The sequence below is a fragment of the Malaclemys terrapin genome, chromosome 4 (genome assembly GCF_027887155.1).
Source record: "Malaclemys terrapin pileata isolate rMalTer1 chromosome 4, rMalTer1.hap1, whole genome shotgun sequence".
Taxonomy (NCBI): Eukaryota; Metazoa; Chordata; order Testudines; family Emydidae; genus Malaclemys; species Malaclemys terrapin.
The window spans coordinates 22415945-22436060 of record NC_071508.1 but is presented as its reverse complement, the minus strand read 5'-3'; the positions used below and the strand labels follow the sequence as shown (position 1 = coordinate 22436060).

The 20116-nt window shown below is 40.5% G+C and overlaps 1 protein-coding gene across 2 annotated transcripts in view; it reads right to left on the bottom strand.

The window, feature by feature from the left end:
• The window catches only part of MAPK14 (mitogen-activated protein kinase 14), a 52011-nt gene that overhangs the window by 24292 nt on the left and 7603 nt on the right, over positions 1-20116 (bottom strand). For both annotated transcript variants that reach the window (XM_054024936.1, XM_054024935.1), the window contains exons 2-3: positions 15804-15933; positions 1890-1948 (exon numbers count right to left, since the gene is read on the bottom strand). In XM_054024936.1, coding sequence (XP_053880911.1) covers positions 1890-1948; positions 15804-15933 — 189 coding nt within the window. The remainder of the gene's footprint in view (positions 1-1889; positions 1949-15803; positions 15934-20116) is intronic.

Sequence of the window (20116 nt, the reverse complement as noted above, 5' to 3'; positions counted from 1 at the left end):
TAATGCAAGGGACTCATGGCTGGAAACAAGAGATCCTGGCCTGTTTAGCAGGAGCAGGAATGAGCCAACCAAGTATTGTCTGGTAATGGATTTTACCTAGGAGAATCCTGCAAGACATGTTAATGGAGCACAGACTCAACAGTAGAGATCTGCTTTAAGATATGCCTTTGAAGAAAATACAAATACCCCATTTGTCAAATGCTACTATCTGCAAGCCAGCGAAGAGGTCACAGTCCCCAGAGACCACCATCCTTCATATGCCAGTGGACTAGCTGAAAGCAGACTTGTAAGAGCACTCTACGTTAGGCATACCACAGTTAACAGAGTAATATCCTAAGTTTGCATTAACAGAACATGTGCTCTCTTGTCCTTTGTGCTGCAGAATCACATTTGTGTGGGATCCAAGAACAACTTACGGATCTAGATATCCATTTATCCACTTCCCCTCTGTCTCACCCTTCATCTGTCAGGATCAAAGACTGTATTTATACAGCTCATGACAATGCCTTGTCAACTGCTTGCAGCAGCTCACAGCTGTATCCTGCTACAAGCCATTCCCAGGCATATCACGATTCCAGAAACATAAACCTGTTCCATAAGGGGCTGGAATTTGGTGATAAACTATAGCAGTTTTGGAGTCACTAAAGTAACCAAAAAAGACTGCTTTCATACTCTCTTTCCAGGTCAATTTCACTGTTTCTCAAAGTTAATTGGTTTCATCTTTAGTCCAACATGAGACACAAATATCTACTGGATTATATCTTTTAAAAATTTATGAATAGCTTGGCACAGGTGGCCTTATTCCAGATAAGGTAAATGTTAATTTCCCAATCCAGTCAATCTCTTTCAAAGCACTCCTACCCACCAAGGCAGGTACCGAATGCATTGCCTGAGTAGCACAAAGGGAGATGACCAGGACACCCCACTATATATACTATGGCTTCAAAGAACTCATGAATGCACTACCCCTTTCCTACTTTTTTGTCATTTAAAAAGAGTGATTATTTTACATCTTTCGACAAGACTAATGGAGCTAAAATGGGGATTTTCAAAAGGCGCTAAAGGAAACTGGGTGCCTTTGAAAATCCCAGCCTAAATATGTATAGGTTGGCTCAGCAAAGAGTAAACAGTGATGGGAGAAACACAAAGGATATCTACTAGTACTTGAAGGGTATAAATATAAAACAGGGAAGGGGTTGTTTATGGCACAACAAGGAGATATCATTAGAAGTGAGAGTTTCTGGACAAGGAGAATGATTAGGCCTTGAAATAATCTCACATGCGATGTAGCAGAAGTCCCATCAGTTCAGAGGTTTGAAACTAGACTAGACAAGGTACTAGCAAAAGCACTATAGGGAACAATCCTACACTGGCAGGAGGAAGGATGAGATGATTAATAAGAAATTAGCGCTAGAAAAGACCTGTAATTCTAAAACAAAATTTAACTATAATCCTCATAATCCTTCCAAATTTCAACCATGTACCAAGGGTAGCTAGCACTACTATAGTAGTTTGTTTGCTTATGGCGGGGAAGGAGGGGAAAGCAGGAGAGAGAGAGAGAAGAGAAGCAGGGGAAGATGTAACAGTCTTCAAATATGTTAAGGGCTGTTATAAAGAGAACAGTGATCAATTGTTCTTTATGTCCACTCAAGGTACGACAAGTAGTAATGGGCTTAATTTGAAGCAAGGGAGATTTAGGTTAGATATTAGGAAAAGCTTGCTGTGGAATCCCCATCATTGGAGGTTTTTAAAAACAGGTTGGACAAACACCTGTCAGTGATGGTTTAGTCACAGTTGAGGGGCTGGATTAGACTTCTCAAGGTTCATTCAAGCCCTACGTTTCTATAATCATATATGCTTGGGCTGCAGTTTTCAAAGATGTTACCTACACATCATTGAATTCTTCCAGTGACTTAGCAGGTGTGAACACATCCAACAGACCAATCACCTATAAAGAAAAAAAGGCAAAAAATGAGAAAACTGAAATATATTTTGTAATATAATCTGATCTACTTCATAAGTGGTTAGTTCCTGTACTGGAGTAGAAAAGATTCACTCCATCTCACTTTTTTCTTCCAAACACATCAAGAGGCCAGGGGAGGAGGGAAGAAATTAGTTTTCATGATCCTGAATACAGCTTATGTTCTTGCGGGGAAAAAAAATCCAGTTTCAATCCATATGGTTGCCATTTTTACCCCAACCATCCAAAAAAATCAAATAGGGAAAGGTGAAAAATCAAGTAAAGCAACTTGATATTATCACTTGACACAAATGCTATATTCAGCGTTGTTGTAGCCACATTGGTCCCAGGATATTAGGAGACAAGGTGGGTGAGGTAATATCTTTTATTGGACCAACTTCTGTTGGCGAGAGAGACAAGTTTTCAAGCTTACACAGAGCTCTTCTTCAGGTCTAGGAAAGGTACTCACTGCTAAATACAAGGTGGAACAGATTGTTTAGCATAAGTAGCCAATGCATACTGCAAGGGTCCATTCAAGGTGAAGTTGGCAATTAAACCCCACCCCACCCCCAGTCACAGGGAGGAAAGGAGAAAGGGAAAGCAGCTGGTGGGAAGGAGGGTTGTTAGTGGATTACAGATTTTTGTAATAAGCCATAAATCCAGTGTCTCTATATAGTCCATGATTTTTAGTGTCTGGCAAAGTTATGAATTTAAGCTCCCAGACTCATCTTTTGAAAGTGTTATGCAAGTTTAAAAATGCTACATGAAATACTGGATAATCTATTAGGGAGGAGGAAAAGAAAGCAGTGGATAACTGAAAGTCTAATTACAAAACAAAATGCTTTTAAAGACAGCACAGTAGAGAAAGCATACAATTGAGGTTTTAAAATCAGAATTAATTGGATTGAGAAGTAGTAATTCTTTCCTTCTAAATTAAGTTATTGGTGGAAATAATTCTAATACTATATTGATCCAAAACACCTTTAAGATGCCAGAGACCAAGAAGGTATTGTTGAAAAACTGTACATCAAATATAGCAAGAGTCTATACCTGTCTGTGTTTTCATTATCCTTTGTTAACTATTTGTTAATGCTTGGCTTTATAACTCTATGATGTTTTATTATAATGCCTGATTACATTCAGATAGAAAATAACAAATAAAGATGGTCTCTTTTTTTTTTGGATTTTTATCTATTTTGAAAATGTGTATAACAGGGTCTGGTTAGTTTTTTTGTTAAATAAAATAATTCAAGTCACAGAGAATTTTTCAAATATTCTTCAATTCCAGTCTTCATTCTGATCTATGGAGTACACAAGAATTTTAATACAGAAGTTCTTTACCCTTCACATGATGACTCCCCATTTTCTAGATGTCAATAGAGAAGGAAATCAAAATGAGTGAACACAAAGTTTTAATTAACAGGTCTAAATACCTCTTTTCCCAGTGAAGATCCTGACCTGAGAGGCAATACAAACCCGTGCAACTGATCAACACAGAAGGATACAGGTGTAAACCCTAGTTTGATAGGTTACAAAACAAAATATCCCAAAGGTTTTGTGGTGAGATCCAGTATAGAACAGAATAGGTTTTAGGAAACCCTACAGCTACACACTACTTGAGTGACCAGCAAAAAAGTTTGGCTGTGAAACAAGGTGGATGAGAAAAAGATACACATCAAGATAGGAAGTTAGAGTCCTGGCCATACATATGATTAGACTGTACGCTTCGCAGTAGAGATTCCATGCCTTTTTATTTGCATTATTAAGGTGCCTAGCAAAATTCTGGGCTCTGTAATCAAAAACAAACCTAAGATGCAAATGGAAGAAATCTTCCAGGACATTGATTCTAGTCCCCAGCTATCACAGGCAACCACATCATATAATCCCTTTCATAAATTTATCAAGCTCCATCTTGAAACGAATCAAGTTTCTTGCCCCCATTCCTCCTTTTGGGAGGTTATTCCAGAACCTCACTTCTGCAATGGGTAGAAACCTTCTTCTAATTTCCAGCCTAGATTTACTCATAGTCAGTTTATACCCATTTGTTTTTGTGGCAACATTGTCCTTTTTCTTAAATAGCTCTTTTCCCTCCCTGGCGTATTTATTGAGTGCAAGCAGATCCCCTGGGACCCTTCATTTTCCTAGTCTAAACCAGTGGTCTCCAAACTTTTTTGATCACGCACCCCTATCAGTAAAAAAATTTTTGAGCATGCACCCCTGCCGCACCGAAGCAAAAAAAACCCAAACACAAAACGCTCGGATTCCCACCTGATGAAGCAAAAACAAAACAAAACAAAAAACCGCTCCTCCTGCCGCGAACCCCCAAGGATCCTCTTGCGCACACCCCAGAAGTCTATACAACCAAGCTGTTTTAGTCTCTTCTCTATTCCTCCGATCGTCCCAGTAGCCATTCTCTGCACCTATTCCAATATTTTTAATAAATCTATCAAATTAGGTTTGGTACTATGATGACCAGAATTGTACCCAGTATTATAGAGGTGGTCTTACCAGTGCTTTCTACAATGGTATTAATACTTCCCTACCTTTATTGGATATACCTCTCCCAATGCAGCCCAGAATCTCATTTGCTTTTTCAGGGCTGCACTACACTGGTGGCTCATTCATTCTGTGACTCAGGTCTTTAGCCTCCTCTGGCATTTCCAACAACGTGCCCCCTGCTTATAATGGAAATCTTCTTCTTAGTCTGTAAGAGCATGAATTTGCACTTTGTACTATTCACTTTCTTCCCATTTTTATTACTCCATACCCTCAAGGTCATCCAGTTCTTGTCGTATTCCAGTCCTCCTCTGTGTTGACAATGCCTCCTAACTTTAGGTCATCAGCAAATTTCATTAGCACACTCCTACTTTCTGAGCCAAGATCAGTAATAAAAATATTAAACAAGACCAGTCCCTGAGGAACTCCATTAATAACCTCCCTCCAGTCCAACAACTCCCCTTTCAGCACAACCTGTTGTTGTCTCCCTTTGAGCCAGTTCCTTACTCACCTTACAATCCTTGTACTAATTCCCATATTCTCCAGTTTAACTAGATGCTTTTTGTTTATTGTGATTGCATTTACGTAGATGTTCAAGTCAAGTGTGTAAATCTAAATGTCTTAGCCATTCAATTGCTTGGGAAGGGTAATCACATGAGGGAATCAGGCAGCCCTTGCTGATGGATGCTAATTTCCCATGTGGCACTGTATCAAACGCTTTACTGGAGTCCAGATAGATTAGATCGGGGTGGGCAAACTTTTTAACCCGAGGGCCACATCTGAGTATGGAAATTGTATGGCAGGCCATGAATGCTCAAGAAATTGGAAAAAGAAGAACAGGAGTACTTGTGGCACCTTAGAGACTAACAAATTTATTAGAGCATAAGCTTTCGTGGACTACAGCCCACTTCTTCGGATGCATAGTCCACGAAAGCTTATGCTCTAATAAATTTGTTAGTCTCTAAGGTGCCACAAGTACTCCTGTTCTTCTTTTTGCGGATACAGACTAACACGGCTGTTACTCTGAAACAAGAAATTGGAGTTTGGAAGGGGGTGAGCGCTCCGGCTGTGGGTGCGGGCTCTGGGGTGGGGTCAGAAACTAGGAATTCAGGGTGTGAGAAGGGGGCTTCAGGCTGGGGAAGGCGGGTGGTGTGCAGGGGTGGGGCTGAGGGTGCGGGCTCTGGGGTGGGACTGGGTATGAGGGGTTAGGGGTGCAGGAGGGTCCCCGGCTGGGCCCGAGGGGTTCGAAGGGTGGGAGGGGGATCAGGGCTGAGGCAGGGGATTGGGGCACTTATCTCAAGCAGCTCCTGGAAGCAGTAGCATGTCCCCCGTCCGGCTCCTATGTGGAGGCGCGGCCAGGTGGCTCTGTGTGCTGCCCCGTCCCTGCAGCTCCCATTGGCCTTGTTTCCCAGCCAATGGGAGCTGCGGCGCAGCACTTGGGGCAGGGGCAGCATGCAGAGCCCCCTGGCTGCCACTACATGTAGGAGCTGGAGGAAAGACATGCAGCTGCTTCCAGGAGCCGCACAGAGCCATGGCACGCGCAGAGCAGGGCATGCCCAACCCCACTCCCTGGCTGGAGTGCCAGAGCGGGACAAGCCCCGGACCTCGCTCCCTTGCAGGAGCTCACAGGCCAGATTAAAATGTCTGAAGGGCCAGATGTGGCCCCCAGGCCATAGTTTGCCCACCTCTGGATTAGATTTACCGCATTTCCCTTGTTTAGAGAATCAGTTCTCATCAAAGAAAGATGTCAATTTAGTCTGGCACTATATTCTTTTCTTCAAAATTTGTTCAAAAAAGTCTTTCATATTATTGAGGTCAGACTAAAAGATCTGTAGTTGCTTGGTTCACTCCCTCCCACCCACTTTCTTAAATAGAAATACTGTGCATTTGCTATTCCTCAGTCATATAGTACCAAACCCAATTTGATAGATTTATTAAAAATACTTGTAATTGTACCTATTCTTTCTGTATTCTGGGATGGAGATTCTCAGGTTCCCCTGACTTGAATATATTAAGCTCTGAGTTTTGCTTCCACCTGAGATGTGGTAATTTCTAATTATCATACACCCATTCCCATTTGCCTTCCTGCCTTTGTCTCCATGTTCTATATCATCATCCTTATTGAAAATCATTATTTAAATCACTAGTCAGGAAGACTATTTAATCATGGATTTCTACATAAAAGTGCATTCTTGCTTGTTGTTATAACTTTAATACATATTCTTCACAACTCAGAGATAGATATAGGTTTCATTTTTAGAAGGTACACACGATACATTTTTTAAGTGATTTATTTTGAAAACTTTTCAGATTAGTTTTACCACTATATCAGAAAATGTATGATTGTTTGGTTATTTCATTTACCAAAGGTAATTGAAGAAGATATTTATGAAGTCATTCGGAGGTGAACTATCTCCAATTCAACAGGTTAATCATTAATATCTGGAGGATTTTGTTGCCATGCTGTATTAGGAGGAGAACATCACAAGACAGACATTTAAATTGTTTTATTTAACTAAAACAACGTTATGTATTTTGGATTTTTTTTCTTCAACAGCAAACATATAATATTTTAACAAAACAAGCATAAGAATTTTTGAATGTAGTTAAAAAGTCAATTTTTTTAAAACCAGGTTTGTTTTTGTTAAAATTGTTTTTAACTAAAATAGTTAAATGAAATTTAAAAAAAAAAAATTAAATTGACTATGTCAGCCAGGTCAACATGAGAAACTTAGAATATTGGCTTCTGCAGCTAACTCAGTCGTCTTCACCTTCAGTTTGTTCATAATCTGGAAAAGAAAAACAAGCTTTCCTGCTTTTTCAGGTCCCAAACAATTTCTCAATTTGGAATGAATTAGTCCAAAGGAAGAAAATATTCTTTCTACACTGCAGAAGAAGCTACTGCTGTTAAAAGTGAGATTATCACTTCAACAGTCTCTGAATCCGAGTGCTTAAGTGATTTCCACCAGTTCACTGGTGTGACTTTCTTTAAAACATCATCAGCAAACATATATTTTTTGAATGGTTCTTATTCCCAAACTGGGTCTCTTTTAGGACCTGCTGCCATTATAGGTTTTCCCATCTAGTGAGAGAATGGTATGGTAGATCTCAACTCAATTAAGGCTACACTCAGAAAGACCTCAAGACTTGCTGCTCAAACAGTTTCACTTTTGTTTCTACTGCCTGTCCCTCCCTTCTCACATTTATCTCCAGACTTCTCCTTGTCAAGATATATTCCGCCCCCAACAATCTTCTATTCATTGAACTTTTTGAAACTTTGCACTTTTAGAGAGAGGTAAGGTACATAAATTTGCAGAGGGACAATAGGGCTGAGGTCTGTTATTTCTCACCTCTATATTTTATTTATTTAAAAACATTTTGCTGTTAACAAGCATGTTATCTCTGGAGACACAAATCCACCGTTTGAGAACTGCAAAACTAAGCATTGCTGATGGTATCTTCTAGACTGAGCATTGAATCCCATTGGGTAGATAGAAAGATTAACCTAAATAATCTATACAGAAGCCCCTTGAGCCCCATAAAATTGGGTCCCTAATCCATGAACTATTGGAACTCATTTACAAAACTTTTCTTAAACATTACATGAATATATTGTCTCATACTATAGAATTAGGATTTATAATCCCTATTCCATGATGAGATATCTTAATTAAAACTATCTTTAGATAGATTTTTTCCCTCAAAAAGCATTTTAACAAAAAAATCTGATTTTTTTAAATCATTGATTTTTATCCACCCTGTTGAAAACTGAGGCAAAGTATTCATTTAGGTTTTGAGACATACCTAAATTATCTTATCTCGACCCCATCTTCACTGCAAAGTAGCCCCACTTCCTCTTTCCTTGTTTTCTTTTAATTTATATAGCTAAAGAACTTTTTACTATTTGTTTTAATTTCCTTTTGCGAGGTCTAACTTGGCTTGAAAAGAACTTACTTTCTAGTATGTTCACAGTGGAGCCAGTTTGCAAGAACAGCTCAGATTCATACCCTCACTTGTACCTTTCCTACCTATGCAACCTCCATCCTCACCTTTGAATCAAAAATCCTCATTCCCCTAAATGCAGAGCGAAGAAGTACACTTGCATTACTTCCTGGAAAAAATATCTATTTACAGGGTCATAAGACTAACAGCTCTCAGATACACAAGAGCAGGGGTTCTCAAACTTCATTGCGCCATGACCCCCTTCTGAAACCAAAAATTACTTCGTCACCCCAAGAGGGGGACCAAACCCTGAGCCCGACCAAGCCCCACTGCCCCGGGTAGGGGACCAAAGCCCAAGCCCCACCGCTCCGGGGAGGGAGTCCAAAGCTGAAGCTCAAGGGCTTCAGCCCCAGGCAGGGGGCCTGCAACCTGAGTCCTGAAGCCCTTGGGCTTTGGCTTTGGCCCCAGGCCCCAGCAAGTCTAAGTCAGCCCTGGGGACCCCTTTCAAAGGGGGTCGCAACCCACTTTGAGGTCCCGACCCACAGTTTGAGAACCGCTGCACTAGAAGGTAAATTAATTTGATGGGTTTTTAAGGTTGCTCTAATTTTTGCCAGTTTGTTTATATTTCCCCTCTCAACAAGCAGATTTTTTAAAAGCATATCTGATAAAGGAAAGGTGTTCCACTAGGTATTTCTCCAATTTTAGTTCAGTTTCTCTCTTCTCCCACAGAGATTTGCTGAGTTCTGTCTACATTCACACCCCTGCAACTCCAATGAAGTTTAATTGTACATGTGTGACTAAAGGTAGAATTTAGTTCTTCCACTTACAAAGGCAGAATTTGGCCAAGTCAACTTTAAGCAGATGGTTTCAAGGGCACAAGTTTTGAGGAGCCAAGATTATGCTTTTGGAAAGGACATATTTAGAGAATAAATGGAACAAGTCACAATCTGAATTTCCTCAGCTCTGCGCTATGCTGAATCCCAAAGATTACTCAACTTCTACTCTGCAATAAACATATTAGATAGACTTGTTCCCATCCTCTGTTCACATTAACTGTGTTATTTAATTTTCAGGAAGAGAACAGCCAATTCATCCCCTGAACAGTGCAAGAACTACAAAAGTCATCACACACTTGTAAGGTTTCTTCAATGGGTATTTCCACCTTAGGTATGAATTAGTCTGCCAAATCACTGCATCAGCCCCCAGTTTAGCACAAGATGACAGAACTTGCCTTTTCCATTCCAACTTTCCTTTTGACCATATCACTTTGAATCTGCACATTTTAATGTGACAAGTTACAGTCTACCCTTATCTTTCATCAGAGAAGTTACACCCACCCATTATCTACAACACTTAAATACGCTCCTTCTGCAGTGTATCATTAACGCAATTCTGAGGAAATTTAATCACCACTACATTCAGAGCCCCAGCCTGACAGTGGACTGTCTGTACAGAGACTGGTCAAAGAACAAAGCACAGTCCAAGATGCTCTAATGCCCAATTATATACCCTGTTGTTTGTAGCAGCAGAGGTATTTCATAGCAGGAGATGCTCAGTGGAAGCAGCTTTTCTTATAAGGGGTATAAGTCAATGACTGTGCCCTCACATACTGGCTGTTTAGAAATACAATTATTATCCTACAATCCTGCTTCCAATTATGTACCCTTTCACAAACAACCTCAAAGACAACCAAAATCCAATCAGAGCATATAAGTACTATCATGGTGCCCAAATGCATTTCACTTTGTAAAATATTTCACAGATTAATCTATGAGACACAAAATTACCAAAATATTGATTTCTAATTCCATTTTAGAACACTTAATATTATGGATATGCCACTTCAGGTTCAGCAGTTAAAGCGGAGTTCAGTTTTACACTTCAACCACTTTTATGTATGAGGCATGCAACATATTCTCAAAATTATTGCACTACTGAGTACATAATGGATTTTCTGAGAATTCAAGTAAATCTATATAGCATTAGACATTTGACGTGCTTTACCAACATAAGGCATTTATTTCCTACTCAAAAGAGTTTAAAATCTTGAGACAACACAGGACAATAGTTCAGAGGAAGAATGATATGGTGATTACTGATAAGGAAGGAGGATTTGCTTGAAGAAATGTATTTTAAGAGATTTATAGGAGAAAGAAGGTGCCTGCCAGATTAGAACGGGAAGATTATTCCAGGCACAGGGGTTAGAATGAGAAAGACTCAGAAAGTAGATGAAGACTGCAGTGAAACAAGAGAATTGGGAAGAGCAAAAGCAACAGTACATGATGATAAACATTATTAGCCATAAAATCTCTACTCTAATTTCCACTGCTTACTCCTACTAACTCAGCCCAGTGTGCGACTGCTGCCCAGAACTAGTTAAGTAAAATGTTTATCCTGAAGGAAGGTTTCCACAGCAGCCCACAGCAATTTTGGGAAGAAAAAAGCAGCCCAAAAAGGTTCAAGAGAAACTTGGTAGGTGTGTCTATTAGGGTAATGCCATCAACACTAGAGCTCTACCTTCACCATGGCATGAAGCGGGTGTTGTTGGGGAATATTCTTCATAATATGCAGGTGTTTTAAAAGTTCCACTTAAGTTAGCAACACTAACACTGTCAAGAAGGACTGCTGAAGTGTCAGAGCCATTGGCGATACTGGCAGCTGACTGACATTGCTGGTAGCCAACTACACACACTGGAATGAAAAATAACATGAGAAATTCCAGTCAAAATGCCCAAGAAAATCCATGAATTAAGTTGTTTTTGGATGTTATTTCCTCACTAGATAAAGACACTGGAAGCAGGTTAGGATCAGCTCACTGCCAAAATTTCTGGAATTTTCTTAATGTCAACCTAAAGCTCATATAAAATATAAATTAGAAGTCTCCCTCTTAACATTTTGACAGCTGTACAAAGAGCTGGAGAACGTTCAGCCATGTGATTTTGCTGCCTCAAAATAGCATATGGCACTGATGTGCTGGTGCCTTTACACTGCAGTGAAAGAGAATTATTCACTCAAAACCAGACCTTGTCCTAGGGCAATATAGAAGTTACACACACACACACACACACACACACACATTCCCAGGATGCCAAGGATGTATTCTGAACAAGTCAGAATTGTATTCATTCTCTTACTTTTTGGAGGAGTTCATGGCATAAATTGATGAGAAAAGAAAATAACCCCCAAAGGTATACATGATACTGCACAAGTGAAAGTATTAAGACAAGCAGCGTTTGAAGTTCAACACAGATTGGGATTATTGTTTACATTGAACCTTCCCAGAAAAATCTTATCTTGCTTGCTAACACTTGCTGCATCCTGTGCACAGAAGTTATATTACAAAAATGCTCTCCAGTTTCTCAAAGGATATTAGGGTTGCAAGAAACCTCTGATATTACCTGATCCACCCTCAAAGAGGACCAACTTTCAGGCTTTTTAAAGAAACTAAATAGCAGTATTTCTACCCTCTCCAATTTCTTGTGTTGTGCAAGAAGCCTGAAAGTTGGTCCTCTGGGAGGGTGGATCAGGTAATATCAGAGGTTTCTTACAACCCTAATATCCTTTGAAAAATGCATTCGCATGGCTATGTCTCTGTAGTGCTTCTGGTTAAGACTCTTTAAAGTGACAGCAGAGAGCTCTCCCATCAGTTTAATAACTCCAAAAATAATGTACATTTTACTGCTTAATCACTCAATGCATTGAGCATAGTAAAATGTTACCGCTTAGTAACTCCACCTCTGCAAGAGGCAGTAGCTATGTCGGCAGGAGAAGTTCTCATGCCGACACAGCACAGTCTACAAGGGGAGTTAAGGTTGGTATAACTACCTCACTCAGGGGTGTGGATTTTTTCACACCACTGAGTGACGAAGTTATACCGAAGTAAGTGTGTAATGTAGACCTGGCCTAAGACAATGTCTCTGTCAAAAGGCACTTACAATCACAATTCTACATACATACATAACAAAAAAAAAAAGCAGAACACCAATGACCAGGACAGATCAATTTATCACATATTGGTGCAAATATTTTTCTTTTTATAATCGATACACGCAGCACTATTAGGATGATTCATACTGTGTTCTAAGAAGGGATCCGAAAGAAGGGTAGATGTCTGGCACAGACAGAAATTCTCCGCAGAAGGGACAGCGTGACAAGAGGCATAGGGATGAAAGTGGGAGAAGGATAGAGGAAGCAATAACACAGAAGATATGGCCAAAGCAGAGGAAGTGAGGAAGAATTCAGAGTAGGAAGAGATTACAGAAGAAATTGGATGGGGCGGAGTTGTGCAGAGCCTTAAACGTGAGGATGAGAAGCCTGAACTTGATACAGAGGCAATGGAAAACCAGTGAAGGGATTCGAAGATGTGGGCAAGGGAACGAAGTGCAGTGGGTATGAAAGATAGTGTTTGTATTCCACCTCTCAGTCTTGTGGCCCAGGTACCAGGTAAGAAAAGGGGGGGGACAAAGTTTCCCCCCATGCTACAGTCCAAAGGTTAGGCTTTCCTCCCCTAACCTAGAATGTGAGCTCCCTGGAACAAGAACAAAATGTTAGTGTATGGTTCCTACAGCGCCTAGCACAATGAGGCCGTGATCCTTGATTGAGGCCTGCTGTAATACAAATAATAAAGTCAGGCCAAGGACAATCTATGTCAATGAAGAATTAAACTGCTGAAGAGGCAGAGAATTCGCAATAAAACCCACCCAGTGGGAATTCAAAAAAGAGACAACAACCTCCTCCTAATGCTTGGAGAGTCCCAGCATCGTGGAAGATAAGTCATCGTGTCTCAAGACACTTTCCCCACATCCATCTTTGCAAGGGCAGTGGCAATTAATGCTAAGATGAGCGATTGGAACCTGGGGGGGGGGAGGGGGGTTCAGCAGCACTAATGAAGCCCTGTTTAGAATAGGCACAGCAGGAGGAAAGTCAAGTGACATTATCTTTCCTTACATGCAAAGACTGACCTCAGAGTGGAGGGAAGAAACCAAACCTCCCAGAATATCATTAAACATGTTAAAAGCACAAATGTCAAAGAGGAACAGACAGAGCACTAAATCAATTAGGCTCATCTTAATACCTGTGTATATTACCTTAACATACTGTGAATCAAATTGAAGCTTTACTATGAAATAGTTACATTGCAAGCCTTGCTTCATCACTGAAGGTTAGTTCTCTCAAAATACCCTTTTAAGAGTTAAACTTTCATGGAGTTACAGGAAACTAGACCAACTTATTACTATTAAGGATCTTCTATAAGCCCAGTAAAAAAAACTTAACACCCAAAATCAACTACAAAAACAAATATGCAACAGTCATGTGTTTAATAATCAGGTACTTCTTCCATCTTATGTTTTCAATCAGGTTAGTCTAAGGAGGTTCGGTCACTTTCAAAAGCATTTACACCCCATTGCCTTTTCCCTCAGTCCTCCTTCCCAACACCTACACAACATCCTGCAAATCAGCAAAAAAAAAAAAAAAAGAACTTGTAGCAGACGTTAAACTAGGGGTGTTGATTAATCACAGCAAACTCACATGATTAACTAAAAAAAAATAATCGCGATTAAAAAAGTTAATATAGTGATTAATCACAGTTTTAATCACACTGTTAAGCAACAAAATACCAACTGAAAATTTATTACATATTTTTGGATGTTTTTTACATTTTCAAATATATTTATTTCAATAACACAGAATACAAAGTGTACAGTACTCACTTTATATTATTATTTTGATTACAAATATTTGCACTATAAAAATGATAAACTATTTTTAAATTCAGCTCATACAAGTACTGTAGTGCAATCGCTATTGTGAAAGTGCAATTTACAAATGTTGGATTTTTTTGTTAAATAACTGCACTCAAAAACAAAACATTGTAAAACTTTAGAGCCTGCAAGTCCACTCAGTCCTACTTCTTGTTCAGCTAATCGTCAAGACAAACAAGTTTGTTTACATTTACGGGAGATAATGCTGCTAGCTTCTTATTTACAATGTCACCTGAAAGTGAGACCAGGTGTTCGCATGGCACTTTTGTAGCAGTCATTGCGAGGTATTTATGTGCCAGATATGCTAAACATTCTTATGCCCCTTCATGCTTCAGCCACCATTCCAGAGAACATGCTTTCATGCTGATGACGCTTATTAAAAAAATAATGCGTTAATTAAATTTGTGATTGAACTTCTTGGGGGAGAATTGTATGTCTCCTGCTCTGTTTTACCTGCATTCTGCCATATATTTTATGTTATAGCAATGTCGGATGATGACCGAGCACATGTTATTTGTTTAAAGAACACTTTCACTGCAGATCTGACAAATGCAAAGAAGGTACCAATGTGAGATTTCTAAAGATAGCTACAGCACTAGACCCAAGGTTTAAGAATCTGAATTGCCTTCCAAAATCTGAGAGGGACGAGGTGTGGAGCATGCTTGCAGAAGTCTTAAAAGAGCAATACTCCAATGCGGAAACTACAGAACCTGAACCACCAAAAAAGAAAATCAACCTTCTGCTGGTGGCATCTGACTCAGAGGATGAAAATGAACATGTCGGTTCACACTGCTTTGGATCGTTATTGAGCAGAACCCCAGTATCATCAGCATGGATGCATATCCTCTAGAATGATGGTTGAAGCATGAAGGGACATCTGAATCTTTAATACGTGTAGCACGTAAATATCTTGCGACGCTGGCTATAACAGTGCCATGCAAATGCCTGTTCTGACTTTTAGGTGACACTGTAAACAAGAAGCGGGCAGCATTATCTTCTGCAAATGTAAACAAACTTGTTTGTCTTAGCGATTGGCTGAAAAAGAAGTAGGACTAAGTGGACTTGTAGGCTCTAAAGTTTTACATTGTTTTATTTTTGAATGCAGTCATTTTTTGTACATAATTCTACATTTGTAAGTCCAACTTTCATAATAAAGAGATTTCACTACAGTACTTGTATTAGGTGAACTGAAAAATATTTCTTTTGTTTTTTACAGTGCAAATATTTGTGATAAAAATAAATATAAAGTGAGCACTTTACACTTTGTATTCTGTGTTGTAATTGAAATAAATATATTTGAAAATGTAAAAACATCCAAAAATTTAAATAAATGGTATTCTATTATTAACAGCGCGATTAATCACGATTAATTTTTTTAATCTTGACAGCCCTAACCTTAACCAATTTTATGCTAAAAAAAAAAAAATACTCATTCTTCTGACTCACTTCTGTCACCTTCTCAAAGTACTAAAAAACACTTTAATTGATACCTAAATTCCTATAGTACAAGACTTTTAATGTAGTCATGCTGGAGGTTCAGTTTTACCTATCACTGGGTTGTCTGAATTTGATCGAACTTTTCACAGCTATGAACATTCAATTTCCCACATATGGAATGTCTCTGGGCATCTCCTAGAACTTACATTTTCATGTTTCATATGTTTAAGTAGCCGTAGTTCTCTGTAGGTTCTTTTGGCGTGGATGATGGACTGAAATGGTCTGGACAGCTTCTTCACAGCCACTCGCAGCCCAGTTTTTCTGTCAAAGGCAGAGCTACAATTTAAAAAAAATAAAAGTTACCAAATGTAAAAAATACTTTAAAAGTAACTAGCGATTGAGACTGAAATAACCCATTTCCCCCAGTGAAATGTCCCTGTGCCACATTTTAAAAAGCCACCTTTCCATACCTATGTTTGGTTTCCAAGGAAAGTGGCAAATAGCAAGATGAATTCTTTGCATCAGGATCAGTGGGAGGGAGAACAGGAAAGGGGTTTTGCAGAAAAGGTCTGTATACGATATTTTAAGAAAGCAGTCTGATGCATACCCTCAAAACATTTGTATAGAACATTTTAATTTACTTGGGAATTAAGATGCGGCAAACACAAATGCTGAACAGCTTGGCCTTGCAAAAATTTTACAAGTAATTTACAAGGAAGTGTCCTGCAAGCTTCCCTGAACATTTCACAGCTCAATGAGAAAACCCTTATGAAACTTCATTACAGTTTATTCAACTAGTTCAGTTCAATTACTAGTTCATTCAAAGTTAAGAAACAAGTTGGGAATTGAAAAAGCAGGAAAGCTTGTTTTCCCTCTTACAAGTTATGAATAAAATACTAACGTAAGGATGAGCTATACTAGTTCAAAAGTCTTGAAGAATATGGTGACCAGACAAAATCAATTCAATTCACTAACTACATAAGCTACTACCTTTAATAAAATCAATTTTAAATGGAAAACATGTTTTGATACATTTTTCTTATGTATCAGCACATTTAAAGTAGTTTTATTTAACTAATCAAAACATAACTGTTTCGGGCATTTTAAATGAATTCCAGTTTCCATCCAAATAGAGCTTTACATGAATCAAGAATAAAAAGTTAATCTACACATTAAAAAATGCATTATTCACCATTTTCTAACATAATAAAACGAATAAAACGCAAGAGTCTGGGTAAGTGTCTGTTAAGCTATATAATTGCTTAAAAATGTGTACAGATTTAATGTATCCTCCTGGTTAGCAAAAAGTAAAACCAAATGTATGTAAAGACTATACTTAGTTGTAAATCAACACGTTTTAACGGTTACCAACTAATGAGAATCAACTTCTCTTTAGGGGAAAAAAAGGTACAAATGCAAAACATGATTAAAACTGATTATTTACAATCAAGGTTTCCTGCCTGATAATTTAAGTCGCTTTGATTTAAATCAATCAACCCTGAACGTTATCACAAGAGATTTTGACATAGATGAAAAGCATTATTCTATTACATCCTAGATATATCCCCACACAATATTCCAGAGTCATAGCTGAGAATTTTAGATTCCAAGCACTAACAAAAGATGGATATTTAGCTGTGAACAACTGAATTCCACTTCTGCTTTCTTCCCCCTTTGGACGTTATCTAAATCTAGCTTCTTCTGGTTTGTCAAAAAGGAGAGAGAGGAAGAGGCAGAGGATGTGAAATTGATGAAGTTACACTTAATAGTAAGATAATGGAGAAAGTGTGGAGAGAATGGAAGAGAAGCTAGGAGAATTGGGACATCATTTGTCCATTTCACAGAACTTTTATTCAAACCACCCTGCCTCTCGATTCTACCTAAGATCTATACCGGGGTCTCAAACACGCGGCCCGCGGGGCTATTTCCTGCAGCCCGCACCTGCCCCCCCCCCAGGCCAGGGGTGAGCAAACTACACCCGCGGGATTGCCCCCCTCAAGCCCCGCGCCGGCTGGCATCACATCCCTTCGGCCGGGCGGGGGGGGGGGGGTGGGGAGCAGAGGGCTCCGTCCATGTCTTGCCCTGGCTTCCAGGCATGTCCCTCCCCCCGCAGCTCCCATTGGCCGGAAATGGGGAACCGCGGCCAATGGGAGCTTCGGGGAGGTACCTGGAGGAGCGGCAAGCAGCATGCGGAGCCCTGCGTCCCCCTCCCCCAGGGGCCACAGGGACATGGTTCCAGCTACTTCCCGGAGCAGAGCAGGGCCGGGGCTGGCAGCCTGCCTCGGCCCCGGCGTGCACCGCTGCCACCCCAGAGCCCGAAGCCTCCTGCACCCTGTCCCCCAACTCCCTGCCCTGAGCCCCCTGCCTGCACCCCAACCCACTGCCCTAAGCCCCCTGCTGCACCCCACACCCCTTCTGCACCCCAACTCCCTCCCCTGAGCCCCCTGCCTGCACCCTAACCCCCTCCCCTGAGCCCCCTGCCTGCACCCCTCACCCAACCCCCTGCCCTGAGCCCCCTGCCACATTCCACACCCCTCCTGCACCCCAACTCCCTGGCCTAAGCCCCCTGCTGCATCCCACACCCCTTCTGCACCCTGAGCCCCCTGCCTGCACCCTAATCCCCTGCTGCTCAACTCCCTGCCCTGAGCCCCCGCCACACCCCTCATGCACCCTCTGGGGGCAGGGAGGGGGCGGAGTTGGGGGTGGGGACTTTGGGGAAGGGGTTGGAATGGGGGCAGGGAAAGGGTGGGAAGAGGTGGGGCCTCATGGAAGGGGTGGAGTGGGGGCAGGGCCGGGGGCAGCAAGGGGTGTGTGTGTCAGTGATGTGGCCCTCGGGCCAATGATCTAGCCCTCATGTGGCCCTCGTGGTCATTTGAGTTTGAGACCCCTGATCTATACAGATCATTTCCTTTGATAATCATGAAAAGGAAGGGAAAGCTCATGTTTACAAGTTCACAGTGGGAAGCAAGGCCAGTAATGGAAAGTCCATCACCACATCCCACAGAAGAGAAGTCACAGCAGGAAAACATATGTATACTAAATCCACAGCTTTATACAAGTCAGAAATAGAAACTAAATATAAACCTGCTCCAAACCATAGTTTATTTATCTTCTTTAAAATGAAGTCACAATACTTCCAGTGTGACTTGCTAAGTTTCACTTAAGAAAAATATCCCTATTAAAATTCATGTGCACTCTCCACTCAGAGTGCTGAAATGAAGCTTATGAAAAACTGGGCAACTATGAAGCCGAACACTTAATTTTTTTTCAGCTAGCAATGATCGTCTTCCATATGTTCTCTATTTTGTACTATTGAGATATGAAAGGAGTACTTTCAATCCTTCTTTGCAGAATAGCAGTAGCCCAGGGGTCGGCAATGTTTGGCACGCGGCTCGCCAGGGTAAGCACCCTAGCGGGCCGGGCCAGTTTATTTACCTGCTGACACAGCAGGTTCGGCCGATCGCGGCCCCCACTCGCCACGGTTCGCCGTCCTGGGCCAATGGGGGCGGCAGGAAGCGGCGTGGGCAAGGGATGTGCTGGCCGTGGCTTCCCGCTGCCCCCGTTGATATGGAAATAAAGCTGGGAAAGTCTCCCAGAGATCACAGAAGCCTCAGACTGCTGTAGTTGAATTACTAACATTGCTTTGGATTAATCAAAATGTGTTTGAAATCTACTATGTTCTTCATAATTTATGTGTATTACTTCCTACACTTCACTAAATTGGACAATCAAAATAAACTAGTAATGGTTTTATTTTGTTTTGATTGCTGTTTCATCTCAAGTTCTCATTCACAATTACAACGCATCAATATTGAAGTAGCAAACCCTGCAGGGGAATATTTCAAATGCTATTTTCATTTTCTGTTCAAGTTTCATGCAAGTTTTTTTTTTTTTTTTTTTAAATACTACACACAAAACCTGAATTCAGGGTCTACACATAACAGTATCATTTTAATGACGTGTATACTTCATAGCTCCAAAATAAAATCTTAGTCATCACAATGCAAACTAGACCGATGTGAATTGGTCATCCTCTTTAGCAGGCTCCATCTCTTTCAATTGCAACAGGTAGCATACAATACAGTTTAACAATCTCTCTTGCCTTGGAAAAAAGGGAATCCTCTGCATATTTATTCCACCTTCACAACTGCAATCACTATTACCATACTTCTCACTTACCGGAACACAATATACTGCTTCCAGAACATCCCTAACCCTGCCAACCAAGGAAGCAAGAGATTGGAATTCTTGGTTAGGTTTTCCTTATTTACAACAGAAAATAAGGAGTAACTTCAGTTAAATAAATGGAGTTACAGTGGTCCAAGAGTGATGTGTGATGGGGAGGGAGGAAATACAATTTCAAGGCTAATCCTACCTAGGCAACATTTCTGTTCCTAACAAGCACAAATAGGCTACATCTAGTTTGAACTTACACAAATTGATCAGATGCCTGCAATAACCTGAAGGAAACAGTGTCCAGGAAAGTTTAAAATGAAAACACACGACAACTACTTGACAG